Source organism: Hemicordylus capensis, chromosome 8, assembly GCF_027244095.1.
Source record: "Hemicordylus capensis ecotype Gifberg chromosome 8, rHemCap1.1.pri, whole genome shotgun sequence".
Taxonomy (NCBI): Eukaryota; Metazoa; Chordata; class Lepidosauria; order Squamata; family Cordylidae; genus Hemicordylus; species Hemicordylus capensis.
The window spans coordinates 6,190,755-6,206,261 of NC_069664.1; the positions used below are offsets into that span (position 1 = coordinate 6,190,755).

General features: G+C 47.3%; 1 protein-coding gene across 1 annotated transcript; it reads left to right on the forward strand.

The window, feature by feature from the left end:
* The first annotated feature begins 1,491 nt into the window (after positions 1–1,491).
* On the forward strand, positions 1,492–10,956 carry NKX3-1 (NK3 homeobox 1). The gene is made up of 2 exons (XM_053268981.1): positions 1,492–1,912; positions 7,630–10,956. The coding sequence occupies exons 1-2, from the start codon at positions 1,603–1,605 to the stop codon at positions 8,046–8,048; spliced, it is 729 nt and encodes a 242-aa protein (XP_053124956.1). The 5' UTR covers positions 1,492–1,602; the 3' UTR covers positions 8,049–10,956.
* The last annotated feature ends 4,551 nt before the right edge of the window (positions 10,957–15,507 follow it).

The following is a 15,507-nucleotide window of genomic DNA, read 5'->3' on the forward strand; positions in this document are numbered from 1 at the left end:
TAAACTGAATTAGATACTGTTTTAATTGTGTTTTAATAGTTTTAACTCTTTAAATTTTAATTGTTGAAATGTTTTAATCTTTTTATTGGTTGTTTTTATTGTTTTGTAAACCGCCCAGAGAACTTGCGTTTTGGGCGGTATAAAAATATGTTAAATAATAAATAATAATAAATAATTCTGAGGCTGGTTGCTGTGCCCATTGTCATTAGTTTAGTCTTCTTTACATTTAATTGTAGTCCCATTTTTTCACTGTGCTCCTTGACTTTCATTAATAGAGCTCGCAGATCATCCATAGAAGTATTGTCTTTCACTCCCTGGCCCCCCCATCTAGCTTAGAGAGTTTTTAAAAAGAGACAGACGAATTAATGGAGAATGGGGCCACCGAGGGCAATGGATCCTCCATATTCAGAGGCAGTGCAGCTTTGAATAGCAGTGGCTATTGAGGAAAGCTGTTGTCTACATGCAATGGCTCTTGCGGATTTCCAGAAACAGGCAGTTCGGCTGACCTTCGGTCTGAGCCAGCAGGACTTATCTTTGTCTCACCATTAATTTTTGGAACGTGCTGCATTTGCTGTGAGGCAGCCAGGGCAAGACACCGTTTGCTCTGGCTGGTAATACTGACCTACCTTACAGGACGGTGGCTGTAAGGATTAAACGGCCGCGCTTCGAACCCTTGGAAGTAGTATACAAAGGTGAAATGCTCGGCATTATGAGAAGACTTGCTTAGCCTGCAGAAGGTCCCAGGTTCCATTCCTGGCAGCATCTCCAGATAGGGCTGAGAAAAAGCCCTGCCTGGAGCCCCAAAGAGCTGCTGCCAGTCCGAGTAGGCAATATTGAGCTAGATGGACTAGTCTGAATAGTCTGACTCCCTAGGGGGGCAGCTCCTCGGGGATGGAGTCCTTGCTCAGTGAGGGGTGGCGGTGAGATCTACTCTGCACGCAGAAGGTCCGAGAAGGGATTGAATCAGGCTGCCACAGTGCCTGAAGCCTTGCAGAGCCGCTGCCAGTCAGTGCAGCCAATACGCAGCAAGACGGACCAATGGTCGGACTCGGTAAAGCAGCCTTAAGGCTGCAGCCGCGGGGCTTCTGTAGAGAGCATGCAAGAGGGGGCGATCTCAACCCTCGGCGTTCAGAAGGCAAAAAGCGTTCAAAAGTCATGCAGTCGTGACTTGCCAAACGACGTTCGTTCAGACGTTAGCGTCTTGAATTAGACGGCCCACCCCAGGAATCATGGGGGACTTGGACCCCCCTTAGGCACTCCACTCCCCTGCTCCCTTAATGCTCTCTCGGACCCCCGTTAGCGTCTTGAGTTAGACGGTCCGCGCCAGGACTGATGAGACGGGAACGTTAGCGGCTTGGGCCCGTTCAGACGTTCAAAAGCCAGGCAAAAGGCGTGCAAAAGGCAAAAGGCGTGCAAAAGGCGTTCCCGGCCGCTGGAGGCACCAATCCCGGCCGAGGGGGGCCAACCTGCCTGGCTGGCTGTATAAATGGAACTTCCCCGGCTGCCCTGCGCAGGGAAAGGCAAGCGGCCGCCCAACTTGCGGGACGCCCCCTCCCGGGCAAGCAGCAGCCGCCGTCTCCGATTCCCCGGCCGCCGCGGCTCATGCAGGCAACCGGGCAGCCGCAGCAGCGCCTCCCCAGCGGCAGCGGCTCTCAGCCGCCTCCCGCGGCTGCTTCTTCCAAGCAGCTGACCTCGTTCCTCATCCAAGACATCCTACGCCATGGGGCCGCTGCTGGAGAGGGGCGGGCTGCCCGGTGGGCTTCCAGGTCTCAGCCCGAGGCCGCCGGAGGAGGAGGAGGAGCGGAGGGAAAGCAGCCGCCGCTGCAGCTCCCTTTGGAGGAGTCCCCAAAAGGTCCTCTCCCTGCTGGAGCCACCAACCCCCCCCAGAAGCCTTGCGTGGAAGATGCTGCAGGTATGCCAGGGTACTTCGGGACCTAAGAAGCTGCCATCTAGTGAGTCAGACCCTTGGTCCCTCTCGCTCAGTATTGTCTACACTGACTGGCAGCGGCTTCTCCAAGGCTGCAGGCAGGCAGAGGCTCTCTTACCCCTGGATTTGGGGGCTGAAATCCAGGGCCTCCACACACCTGGGGGGTGGGCAGATCCTCTGTCCTGGGTGGTGTGGTTGGTGCCCTCAAGAACCGACATGTTAAATAATGATGCTTATCTTGCAGTGGTGGTGGGGCTCCAAAATTACCTAGGTGCACCTTTGCAGGCAGGAGTCTCTCTCAGCCCTATCTTGGAGATGCTGCCAGGGAGGGAACTTGGGACCTTCTGCTCTTCCTAGAGCAGCTCCATCCACTGAGGGGAATCTCTTCCAGTTCTCAAGCATGAAGTCTCCCATTTAAATGCAAACCAGGGTAGATTCTGCTTAGCAAAGGGGACCATTCAGGCTTGCTACCACAAGAGCATCTCTCCTCCATAGTTTGGTGGGGCCAAACAGAGGGGGGACCCAGAGGGCCATTTGGCTTGGGCCTCCAGCTCAAATATAGACCCGAACTTGTTCATTTTGGGGCACTTGATATGCTAGTTTTCATGCATATGCCTGTCGGGACTCTTCTTCTTCTTCTTCTTCTTTACATTTTATATCCCACTCTTCCTCCAAGGAGCCCAGAGCGGTGTACTACATACTTAAGTTTCTCTTTTACAACAACCCTGTGAAGTAGGCTAGGCTGAGAGAGAAGTGACTGGCCCAGAGTCACCCAGCAAGTATGATGGCTGAATGGGGATTTGAACTCGGGTCTCCCTGGTCCTAGTCCAGCTCTCTAACCACTACACCACGCTGGCTCTCATCCCTTCCAGCTGTTGTACAAGAGTTTCTGAATGAGCACACCATAATCTCAACTGAGGCATGGCACAAAAGCTAGGGTCCAGTGTTCCCTGTAAGAGGCATTCCCAGATGTTGACTACAACTCCCATAATCCCAAGATAAAGGCTATTGTAGCTGGGGATGCTGGGAGTTGTAGTCAACAACACCTGGGAATCCTGCTTACAGGGAACGCTGCTAGGCTCTTCCTCAATAATTAGTGCACTTGCAGAGAAAAGAGCTAGAAAAGCATGGCCCACCTAGCGAATGCATAATTCAGAAGACAGTATGGTGTAGTAGTTAGAGGACCGGCGAGACCTGAGTTCAACTCCCCACTCAGCCATGATACTCACTGGGGGCCAGTCTCTTCCCTCTCAGCCTAACCTACTTCACAGGGTTGTTGTGAGGACAAGCATAACCATGTATACTATTCTGGGCTCCTTCAAGGAAGATCGGAATATAAATGTAGTAAATAAATCCAAGATTTCACAGTTAACCGTATCCATCACTTCTCTATTCCAGCTTTGTTATTCCTTAATATTTCTTACAAATTCTATTATTCACCATGTGGGTAAAACTCTTTCTTCTGAATCTCCCTGCAGTCAGTTTCTTTGCTTGACCTAGAGTCCTAGATTTCCTCCAGGTATTACTAACAACATGAGAGAAAGCACAGAAAGGGTAATTTGGTAACGGCTCCCTTCAGACAAAATAGTCTGAAACAGGAACCATGACTCATGGACCACCACGCTAAGAAGCGGTTTCCTCTAGCTGTCCTGCAAAAGAGCATGTCTCTGACTTTCATCTTTTGTAACGTGGGCCTTTATTTTGAAGCTTATTTCACTGCAGTGTTAGCTCAGGGTGATCAGGAGAGTGGTTCCTCTGAAGGACCTGATTGGGTCTTGCTTTGGAGCATCCGAGATTATTTGGGAAATCCTAATCTAGTCCAGATTTGAACGCTTCCTCGGAACAATGTACCACTTTGTTCCAAGGTATTTAGTTCTAAAAAATGTGTGCTGAAGATGCAACCCTGAAGCCAGGGATTCAAGGTCAAAGACATTCTTTTAAGTGCTTGACTGGGGGTTGTGTGCTTGTTTGCTATTCAGTAAACAGCGGCCAGATCAGGGGTGTGGGGAGTGTGTGGAGGTGGGGATAACCCCTTGCCATCATCCTGATCCGGATTAGGATCATACATAGGAATCTGCCTATTCCCCTTAATGGATGGAGCTGCTCTGGGAAGAGCATCTAGGTTCCAAGTTCCCTCCCCGGCAGCATCTCCAAGATAGGGCTGAGAGAGATCCCTGCCTGCAACCTTGGAGAAGCCGCTGCCAGTCTGTGAAGACAGTACTGAGCTAGATAGACCAATGGCCTGACTCAGTATATGGCAGCTTCCTATGTTCCTAACAGCCCCATCCCCTATGGGAAATATCTTACAGTGCTTACATGTAGTTGCCCATGCAAATGCAAACCAAGGCAGATCCTACTTAGCAGAGTGGACAATTCAATGCATGCTTGTTACCATAAGACCAGCTCTCCTCCCCTTACGTGTGTGCATGCTTACACATGCACACACACAAACACACACTCTCTCTCTCTCTGCTGGAAGACATCATCCATGAACACCTCTGGGGGCTTCTTTTACAGGGCAAATAGCAGCTGCAGGAGGAGGGATGAGCCGGATCAGGACCATGGTGGAGGCAAAGATGTTTGTTTGTTTTTTAATCCCTTTGCACACACCATGGTCCTGACCTGGCTGCTATCTATTGAATTAAAAACAAATACAATCTCCCCAGTTATATGTTTAAACCTGGGGTTTTCAAACTCGGGTCCCCAGATGTGGTTTGACTACACTTTCCATCACCCCCAAACACATCTGTGGACCCACATTTGAGAACCCCTGGCTTAAAGAAATGCCTTGGAAACTTAGCAGAGGTTCTGCTACAATGGAGCTGCACAACTTCAGGCCAACTTCTGTATTTGGACTACAGCTCCCCTCATCCCCAGCCACAGTGGCCATTCATTGGGGATCATGGGAGTTGTAGTCAATCCATCCATCTTTGTTATGGTCATAGACCAGCATAAAGTATATGGGTGATTACATGTTAAAAGTGAGCGCAGATAAAAAGTGATTACATATAAAATGGTGCATATTAATACTAAAAGTAATACACCAGAAGCATGAAGGCCTAAAAGCCTGAAAAGTAATGAGTCCTAAAAATACATAAAAGGCATAAAAGGGTGGGTGGGGGGGGCATAAAAAGGGGGGCTAGTTGTAGTCCAGCGACTTCAGGAGGGCCAAAGTTGAGTAGCCCCGAAGAAGTTTAATCATGATGGAGAAGTTTCCAAGACAGACAGCTTGATCACCACTTCTGCTGCCTTCCTGCAGTGGGCATTCTTGGAGGGCTGTTGGGTTGAAGAACAAGGCCAAAAAGCATCATATTATTATTTATTATTATTTATTATTATTTATATTATTATGCTATTTACACACAGTCTACCAGATGTTATTGACAGGATTTGGTACTTTAATTATCAGGCCCTTTGCAAAGGTCTAGAATAACTAAAGAAAAATCAAAGATAGTATCTGTGCTTTCCCGAGTAGTAGTGCTGTTCTGAGTATTATTTTTATTATTTTTATTAATTTTTTTACTGCTTTTCATCAACGACAAAAGTTCTCAAAGCAGTTTCCATACTAAATAAAATGAATAGATGCTTCCCTTAAATCTAAAAAGAGAGAGAAGGAAATAGTAAGGACTCTTACGCTCAGCTCACATGTGCCCCACAGGTCTGGCCAGTGCCCCACATGAACTGAGAAGCCATGCTGCCAAATCCTCTGCACTGTGCAGGGTTGCATGGCAGGTGCTCAGGGTCCTGCAGACCCCAGAGGATAGATAATGGACATTCTCAGGCACTCTTTGAGAATGTCCATCAAGAACATAATTTGAATTTGGGACCAATAGGTGACGTACAGGCAAACTGGGGCTCTGATGTTTGTGAACAAATTGTAGAGCCTTCAGTTAGGAAGGGTTTTTTCCCTGTCGCACAATTTGGATGCACCCCTTCTTTAGGGGCATCCAAGACTGCCACAGAAAAGATGCTGGGTGATGAGGATTCATGTCCAAAAATATTTGCCTTGGAAGGATTCTGTTTTGCTGATATGGGGGGTGGGAATCAGTGGCCATGTTTCAGAGTGGCAAAGAAACTTTGTTTAGCTATTCTGGAAGAGGTTTTTCGTCTTCCCTGTCCACAGAGCAAATCCTTCCACAGACAGCTCAGGTAACTGAGCCTCACCACACACTGGACTTCTGTATGTATCCTTTAGTACATGAACCAGCTGAGGTGGTCGGGTACCACCTTTGGGGGATGAATGCCTGCTGTGAATTTTAACAGGGTCCTCACCCCTAGAGATGGAAAATAGGTGATAGCATTACAAGATGTTCAGCTTTACAGGGTGTTATTTTCTTTTATTTTCTTTTATTTTTGATTGATTGATTGATTGATTGATTGATTGATTGATTGATTGATTTGTGCCTTTATTGTCCTGCTTACCAGGCCAGCAGTGGCCAAACTTGCAATGGTGTGTTAAAAGTTTTTAAAAAGACAAAACCTACTACTATAAAATGTGTTAATGGTGTCAGAGGAATGGGAATGGGAATTGGCAGGCGTGTCCTCCAAATATTATTCCATGGAGAGAGTACAACAATTTGGTGACCCTAACCCAGGCCTGCTCAACTTCAGCCCTCCTGCAAATGTTGGCCCTTCAACTCCCATAATCCCTGACTATTGGCCACTTTGGCTGGGGATTATGGGAGCTGAAGTCCAAAAATAGCTGGTGGGGGCAAAGTTGAGAAAACCTGCCTTACCCTTTTCCTCTGTGCAAAAATGACTGCCCTTTTATCCTTCTTTTTTTGGGGGGGGGGTTAGATATAAAGAAGGGATGATGATATAGAGGAAGCTGGAAGTGCAACCATGCTGTCACCTCTTTTTCATCTGTAGTGGATGCTGATGTTGCCAAAAATTGCTATGAGCATTCGTCCTCTGGGACATGGTACTGATGGTCAAAATTTGTGGTCCTGGCTCATGAGCTACTTGGAGTCCATGAGCCTGCTAACTGAGCAAAGAGGCGCCACTTTTTAAAGTGGCGATGCTATTTATTTATTTATCTATCAGATTTGTGCACCGCCCCAAACTTTCGTCTCTGGGCGGTTAACAATAGCATAAAACAAGTTAAGAACATTTACAAAAGCTTAAAACAATTTAACAATTTAAAAATAAACCAGAGATTGAAACCTAAAAAATTTAGGAAGCTGAGAAAGCTTGGGTGAAAAGATGGGTTTTCAGGGTTTTTTTGAAAATTGCCAGAGATGGGGAGGAACATATCTCAGCAGGGAGTGCATTCCACAATCTTAGAGCAGCGACCGTGTCTGTGTAGCCACCAAATGACTTGACGGTAACTGGAGACAGACCTCCTCAGATGACCTCAATGGGTGGTGGGGCTCATAGTGAAGAAGTCACTCTCTTCTTCACATTTAGCAGGGGGAGAGCAACTGGCCCTATCCATCCCCAGCACAGCACTCCTCCAGTGGCTGTTGCTGGTGTCTATCTTATGTTTCTTGTTTAGAGTGTAAACCCTTTGGGGACAGGGAACCTCCTTCCTTCCTTCCTTCCTTCCTTCCTTCCTTCCTTCCTTCCTTCCTTCCTTCCTTCCTTCCTTCCTTCCTTCCTTCCTTCTGTTGAAAAGTGGAACATAAATATCTGTCATTTCATGGAGCAAAAACACATGGCAATGCTGCCACTGAGGGTATAACCTTCCCTTTCCTGCCCCCTAGATCCACCTTCAGAGGCGTGTCTGTCTCACTGCGAGCATCCTCCCAAATCCTTACTGAACTGCCAGCAGCCTTCCAAGCCACAGAAGCGATCTCGGGCTGCCTTCTCCCACACTCAAATCATAGAGCTGGAAAGAAAATTCAGCCACCAGAAGTACCTGTCTGCCCCGGAACGTGCTCACCTGGCTAAGAACCTGAAGCTCACCGAAACCCAAGTAAAGATCTGGTTCCAGAACAGGAGGTACAAGACCAAGAGGAAACAGCTGGCCTCTGAACTGGGGGGGCTGGAGAAAAGTCCTGCCCTGCCGGTCTTCAAAGACAGTGACTTCTCCAGGGCTTCCCTGGCCCTCTCTGTGTATCACAGCTACCAGTACAATCCCTATTTATACTGCTTGAATGGCTGGAGTCCAGTCTTGTGGTGAACTGCATGGCAGGTCATATAAAAGCTCTCCCTCGCCTTCACCCAACACATGGTGTCGCTACAGTGGAAGAGATGGCCATTGAGGCTGTGCCCTTTGGAATCTCTTACCCGCCTGCCCCCCACCATCTTGGACCTCCATTACATGCATGATGCTGTAAAGCAAAGTTGTGCCATCGAGTCAGTGTCCATTCCTGGCACCCACAGAGCCCTCTGGTTGTCTTTGGTAGAATACAGGAGGGGTTGACCATTGCCTCCTCCCGCGCAGTGTGAGATGAAGATGCCTTTCAGCATCTTCCTAGATCGCTGCTGCCTGATATAGGTGTTTCTCATAGTCTGGGAAACATCCCAGTGGGGATTCGAACCAGCAACTTCTTGCTCCCTAGGCAAGTTACTTCCCCGCTGTGCCATTCGGTGGCTTCATGATGCTGTAGATCTCTGGAAATCTGGTTATGATTAGGACTGGGGGACAGCTCATTTGTAATGCATAAAAAGTCAAGACACAGTTGTTACAAGGGACCGGAGCATCTGCCCCAAAGTAATGCAGCTGCTAAGCTAATCATTCCTAAATGGTGAGTGGAGGCCCATTACTGTGTGTGCAGTGAAAATGGCTGGAGGGTCATGAGAATTCAATCCCTTCAATAACTAAACCCAAAATGTGCAACTGAAGAAGAGACTGGCTGACATGATGAGGAAAAGTACTACTCAAAGTAATCCAGCTGAAATTAAAATAAGTTAGACTCAGGCTGCACAGGTTTGGCCCTCCCGCTGGTTCTGGACTACAATTCTCATCATCCCCAGCCATGGCCTGATCTTCCAATCAGAAACCATACCCAGATCAATGACACAGAAAAGCAGAATGTGAACTCCTCTTAGGATGGGAAACTCTGTCTCTTCTTTAAAATGTAAAGCTTTTTGGATGTAAAATAGGAGCTTGCCTTCTAGTTTCTTTCAGAAAACTGGGTTTCAGCAGAAGGTTTGGGAAAGCCCTTTGTTGGGATTTTTTAATCCCTAATTTGCCACAATAGGCAGATTTTAGCTATGGGTTTATTGGGTCCTCACCAGCTGCTTGCCCAGAAAATGAAGCACGTACTCCAGAAATCAAATAACATTCCATTTGAGTTACCTTAGAAATAGGTCAAAGGAGCAAATATAATGTAAGTCAAATTCTAACACCGTGTTCAAAAGTCATTGCAGGGAACCAATGACTTTTCCTTCAAGGAAACCTTTCCTTCAAGGAAACCTTTCTGTTTTGTGGGGATGGGTGTGTGTGATCTTACGTTCTCAGCACTCCAATAGCAACAAGATGCACCTCAGTGAGATTCCCCCACCTCAGTAGCACTGCCATTGCAAGCCTATGTGACCTGTGGACTTGGGTTTTATGAGTGCGATGAGATCCTATTGGACAATATCTGTGCAGTCATTCATTATGAATGACACAACTCCTACCTCCCCATGCTATCTTGCATACAATAAACATTCAACATTTGTTTGTTTTTATACAATCTTTAGGCGGTGATCTCTCCCCTTGTGTATCCATCAATTGTGGGAGTATTTGTTTAGGCTGTTCAGACTACCAACCCAAATACCAGCAAACGCGGCTCCAGGCCTTCCCTTCATGGCAAAAGCCCTGTCACTTCAAAAACAGTTGCCTTTTGTAGGCTCATTTGCATAATGTTCAGAAGATTGCAGCATTTCTCACCTTGTCAGTTTTATTTCCCCATTTTGCCTCATTGCTTTCACTTCTGCTAGCCAGAGAAACTGACAAAGCTTTAGTGAGCAGGAATGGTCTCCTTCGCTGAGCAGGGTCCATCTTTGTTTGCATGTGGATGGGAGACTATTTTTGAGCACTGTAAGATATTGGGGCCATATAGCTCAGTGGTAGAGCATCTGCTTTGCATGCAGAAGATCCCAGCTTCATTCCCTGGTCCAGCTGGGAAAGAGTCCTGCCTGCAACCTTGGAGAAGCCGCTGCCAGTCAGTGTAGACAATATAGAGCTAGACAGACCAATGGCCTGACTCAGGATATAGCAGCTTCCTATGTTCCCATCAATGCAACATTACAGGGAATTGCAGAATCCTCTTGCAAAAGCAAGAAACAACGTTGGGGGGGCATTTTGCAAATTATTGACTTGGCACACAAAAATGATTCTTCTTGGATCTGATTCTCATGGAGGGGATAAACTTGTGTCTGGACAGTACCACTGCACATTAAAGGGGAGAGCTCACATAGTGGAATGAACACACAAAGCTGACTTGGACTGAGTCAGACCATTGGTCTGTCTAGCCCAGTACTCTGGCTAGCAGCAGCTGTCTATAGCCCTAGCCTAGGCTGATCTCTTTTCTAGCTGTGTTGCCGGAGCTTTTTTAACTGGAGATACATGGGCCCTTGTGCATCCCAAGCAAATGCTCGACCGATGACCTATGACCCCGCATAAATTCCCCACACACAGAAAAGCAGTGTGTCATGGAGAAGGATTCTATTCTAGTCTTCTCCCTGACAAGCTAGTTTTCTGTGCATAGAAATATTTGTTCTTGAGCCTCCATTCTATCCTGCACGGTCCAGGTTCCAGTCTGACGTGGCACAATAGACTCTGTAAGATGTAGGTCTTGGCAAGGAGGGTTGAGTCCCAAAAATGTAAATGATGTTCCAAGATTCAGTCTATAATCTGAAGTAAATTTTATGCTGGCCTATGACTGTACCAAAGATTGATTGATTGAGTTATTGATTGATGTAAATTTTGCATAAGTACTTCATCAGCTGGTAGGATGCTATTAACAAGCTTTAGAGAACCTCTTTGGAGGAGTTATTTTAATAATACACACAACAAAGGTCTTATTTTCTTACCTTCTCTTTCTAAAGTGAAACAATGAATTTTATAACTTTCCAAAATAAAGGCTGAGTCAAATGTTTCTTTTTTGCAATTGTTGATACGGGAGTGGAATCTTCTGTCTGAAGCCATAAGAAAAATATTGTGTGTGCATTAGTTACTGACTTATTTGGCTAACCAATGCATTACTATCATTTCAAACCTATTTTCAAATCCGTTTTGGAGTTCTGGGTTTCACGTCAGCAAGTTGAGACTTGAGTCTTATCATTTCATAGAATTAGATATCCCTCTCTTTGTAACCATGCCCATCTCCGCCCCCCGCCCCAAATGAACTAAACTGGCTGTTAAAAGCTTACTTGAAATAAAGATAATTGGAAACTACTTATTTTTGTCCCATCACCAAAGGAAGTGATGATCCTGCATAAGTAAAACAATGTTGAAAAAGCAAAAAAATAAAAAAATAAAAAATCTATGGCCAATACCCTAAAGGCATAGGTACCCTGCCAGAAAAAACAGCTGGCAACCCTATTAGGGTCCCCCCCCCCTCCGGCAGGTCACCAATGCCTTTAGCAATGTATTTTAGAAAATAATTCAACCAATGAAGCCTTTTCCAAATTAGATGTGCAGTGACAGGCAGAATCGTATCAGGTGAATACCATTGAATACTATTCAATACTAATCGTACCATTGAATACTATTAAATGGTAGTGCATATGAGTTGTTTGGTAGAGCACATGATAAGATTTCACCTTCAGTCCCTCTAGCATCTCCAGTTAAAAATATCTCAGGTAACAGCAGGGGCGTATCTAGGGTGGGGCAGGCAGGGCACGTGCCCCGGGCGCCACCTGAAGGGGGGGCACCATTTCTTAAAATTATTTAAAAAAAAAAAAAGTCTGCCGAAAACAAAATGGCCACTGCGCATGCTCAAATGGCCTCTGTGAAGCCCTAGGCCATACCAGGCCTCACAGAGGCCATTTGAGCATTCGTGGTGGCCATTTTGTTTTAAGCTGCCATTTTTTAGAAAAAAATATTTTTAAAAATGGCCACCGCACATGCTTAAATGGTCCCTGTGAGGCCCTAGAGGCCAGCAGTGGGGAGGGGAAACCTTTGCAGACCCCCCCCCAGCCTTTAGGAAGCCCCCCGATGGGGCTACAGGTAACTTTTTAAATAAAAATAATATAAGTCACTATACACATATTCAGATATGTGACTTGTATGTGACCTTCAGACTTGTATTTTTCCGCTGATATTATGGTAAAGTTATCTGAAAGATGGGTGTCAGATGTTTGGACAGGGGGCGCAATTTCAATGCTTGTCCTAGGTGCTATTTTCCCTAGATACGCCTCTGGGTAGCAGGGCTGGGAAAGGCCTTCCTCTGCCTTAGATCCTAGAAAGCTGCTGCCAGTCAGAGCACAGTACTGGGCTCGATGGACCAATGTCTGACTCTGTATATGGCAGTTTATGTTGCAGGCCCATAGCCAATGCATAATCTTTACATGCAGACGGTCCAGGGTTCAATCCCGGCATTTCCAGGTAGGGTTTGAATGATCCCCATCTGAAACCTAGGAGAGCTGCTGCCGGTCAGAGTAGACACTACTGAGCAAGATGAACCGATGGTCTGACTCAGTACCTGGCTGCTTCCTATCTTTGTGACATGCAGCTAATAAAAGCCTAGGAGCCATCTTAGAGAGAAACTATGAGCAGCCCTGCTCCTGACCAGTGTTCCCTGGAGGAGAGGTTCCCAGATGTTGTGGACTACAACTCCCAGCATTCCCAGCCCAGAGCCATTGCAGCTGAGGATCCTGGGAGTTGTAGTCGACAACATCTGGGATTTCCCATTACAGGGGACACTGCTCCTGACACAACCCTCCTGCCTCAGCATCTGCCATCCAGACCACAAAGTCTACGTGGAGCGATGTACTCCAGAAAAGGACCTACCCTTGAATTCAAGCCAGCAGCCCACTCTCTGAGAAACCAAATATTGCTAACTGGAGAAGCATGCTTCTGTGTGGGCATGCTTCCCTCCATTTGGCCATTGTGGCGTGGGGGTGGGGGTGATGGGGATTGTAGTCCAATAACATCTGGAGACCCCCCCCCAAGCCAGGAACTCCTAGGTTCGGCTACTCAGCAGGCCTAGCATTCTCGCAATTAGCAACAACCACTGGAGAGATGTGATGATGGGCTCAGATGAGAAGGTGGCTGTCCCCTTGCCAAGTATACAAGAGCCACCACTTCTAAACGTTGCTTCTTGCCTAGTGAGTAATTATAATTAGCATAATAATGACCTATCAATCACAAATTGACAAGCCAATACCTAATGGTTGTTAAAAATTGATTCATAACTAACAACAAGCCCGCCCACCCCCAGCCCAGAATACAAATACGGCGGATATTTATTTACTGTTTTGGGTTCACATCTATATAGGCAGGGGGGAGAGTGCCACCTAATGGCACAGCAGGGAAGCCAGGGACGTAACTATCATAGGGCAAGGGGGGACAGTTGTCTGGGGGCCCACTGCCTGGAGGGGGGGGCAGAGGCAAGTCACATGACTGACTCCCTCATCCGTGCACCCACCCGGGCTTCCTTCAGTTGTATTCATTCTCCAAAACTGATGTGAGTGTGAAGACCTGGAACTACCAGAACAGCATGTCTTTCTCTAGTACCATTAAATGACTTGCATCATCCACATTTTACAAAATCTTTAAAAAATAATTTAGGATGATGTTCTATTGTGGCACATAGGAAGCCTTTCGCGAGCGTGCGTGAAAGGGTTCCTAGAAGCCATTTGCAGCCCAGCCGGCAAGGGGGAAGGGGACGGCAGGGAGTTCTCCTGCCGTCCTCTTGTAATGGGGGTAGATTTGGAAAGAAGGGGGCGGCGGGGGACCTCTGGGGAGCTTCAGGGGGCGGCCGCCAGCCGAGGGGGACTTAGCTTGAAGGGGGCGGCAGGGACTGGGAGCGATCCTGCCGCCCCGATTATGGATACGAGGAGCCCGCGCCGAGAGGAGATTGAAGCGGGCGGCACCTTGCCACCCGATTACTACAAAAAATACGGGACTTTAATGGAAGGGGTGAGTAAAGCCCCCCCTGTTTTGAGTGGAACCCCCCACCCGAACCAAAACCACCCCGTGCCCGGACCGGTCTGGAGGCCTTTAGAATGGCCTCCGAACCGGTCCGTGCACATGACTAAGCAGGAGGCTGTTGGTTTGAATCCCCACTGGTGTGTTTCCAAGACTATGGGAAACTCTTATGTCAGGCAGCAGCAATATAGGAAAGGCATCAACATCTCATACTGCACAGGGGGAGGCCATGGTCAACCCCTCCTGTATTCTACCAAGAAAACCACAGGGCTCTGTGTGTGCCAGGAGTCGACACTAATATATATATATACCACTTTGAGAATTTTGGTTGAAGAGTAGTATATAAATATTCGTAGTAGTAGTAGTAGTAGTAGTAGTAGTAGTATATGGCTCCCTGTCCCCAAAGGGCTCACACTCTAAAAAAGAAACATAAGATAGACCCCATCAGCCACTGGAGGGAGGCTGTGCTGGGGATGGATAGGGCCAGTTGTTCTCCCCCTGCTCAATAAAGAGAATCACCACTTTTAAAATATGCCTCTTTGCTCCGTTAGCAGGGGATTTGCTGGGTTAGCAGGGAAGTCTATAGACAGGGTCCGCTCATCCACTAGGAAGACATAGGCAGCTGTCTAGGGCGCCCAATCTTGGGGGTGGTGGTGCATAGATGCTGCCATTGCAATAGACTAGGAACTCTCTCCCACTGTATCCCCAAACCAGCATGAGCTAACCATTTGCTGGCCATCTGTGTGGGCCGGTCATTCAAGTCAACAAATGAGCAGCCTGTGTGGCTGAAGTTAGAGCCAGAGCTCCATACTTCTTGGCGGTGGGGAACCAAGATCAAACTTCACTGAGGGCACTCAAACCCTGTTTGCTCTTGCTTGCTCCTCCGGTGACAGAAGTCAGCTTAGGAACATAGGAAGCTGCGTCAGGCCATTGGTCTATCTAGCTCAGTCTTGTCTTCACAGACTGACTGAGGCAGGTGAAGCTGAGAGACACGTGAGTGACTCAGAGTCACCCACTGAGGGCTGAATGGGGATTTGAACTCGGGTCTCCCTTGTGATACTCAGACAGCCATCTAAGAGCACTTGCAACACACACTTGGAATGGGACTCTTGCTTGAAGCATGTACTAAAAGCAAAGAAGGAGCTTTGGGTGGACATAGACTGAACCAGGGATTACAGAGGAACATAGGAAGCTGCCTTACACAGAGTCAGACCCTTGGTCCATTTAGCTCAGTATTGTCTACCCAGACTGTCAGCGGCTTCTCCAAGGTTGCAGGCAGGAATCTCTCTCAGCCCTATCTTGGAAATGCTGCCAGGAGGGAACTTGGAACCTTCTGCATGCAAGCAAACAGATGCTCTTCCCAAAGCGGTCTCATCCCCTAAGGGGAATATCTTACAATGTTTACATCTAGTCTTCCATCCAAATGCAAACCAGGGCAGACCCTGCTTAACAAAGGGGACAATTCATGCTTACTACTACAAGACCCGCTCTCCTCCCATGACCAGCTCTCCTCCCATAATTAGAAACTACCCAATTAGAAACACAGGAACATAGC

Excerpts from the sequence above, each read along its gene's own strand:
- NKX3-1 (XM_053268981.1), top strand. The coding sequence starts at position 1,603 with ATGCAGGCAACCGGGCAGCCGCAGCAGCGCCTCCCCAGCGGCAGCGGC. Across the intron at positions 1,913-7,629 it reads TTGCGTGGAAGATGCTGCAG|ATCCACCTTCAGAGGCGTGT; the intron begins GTATGCCAGGGT and ends CCTGCCCCCTAG.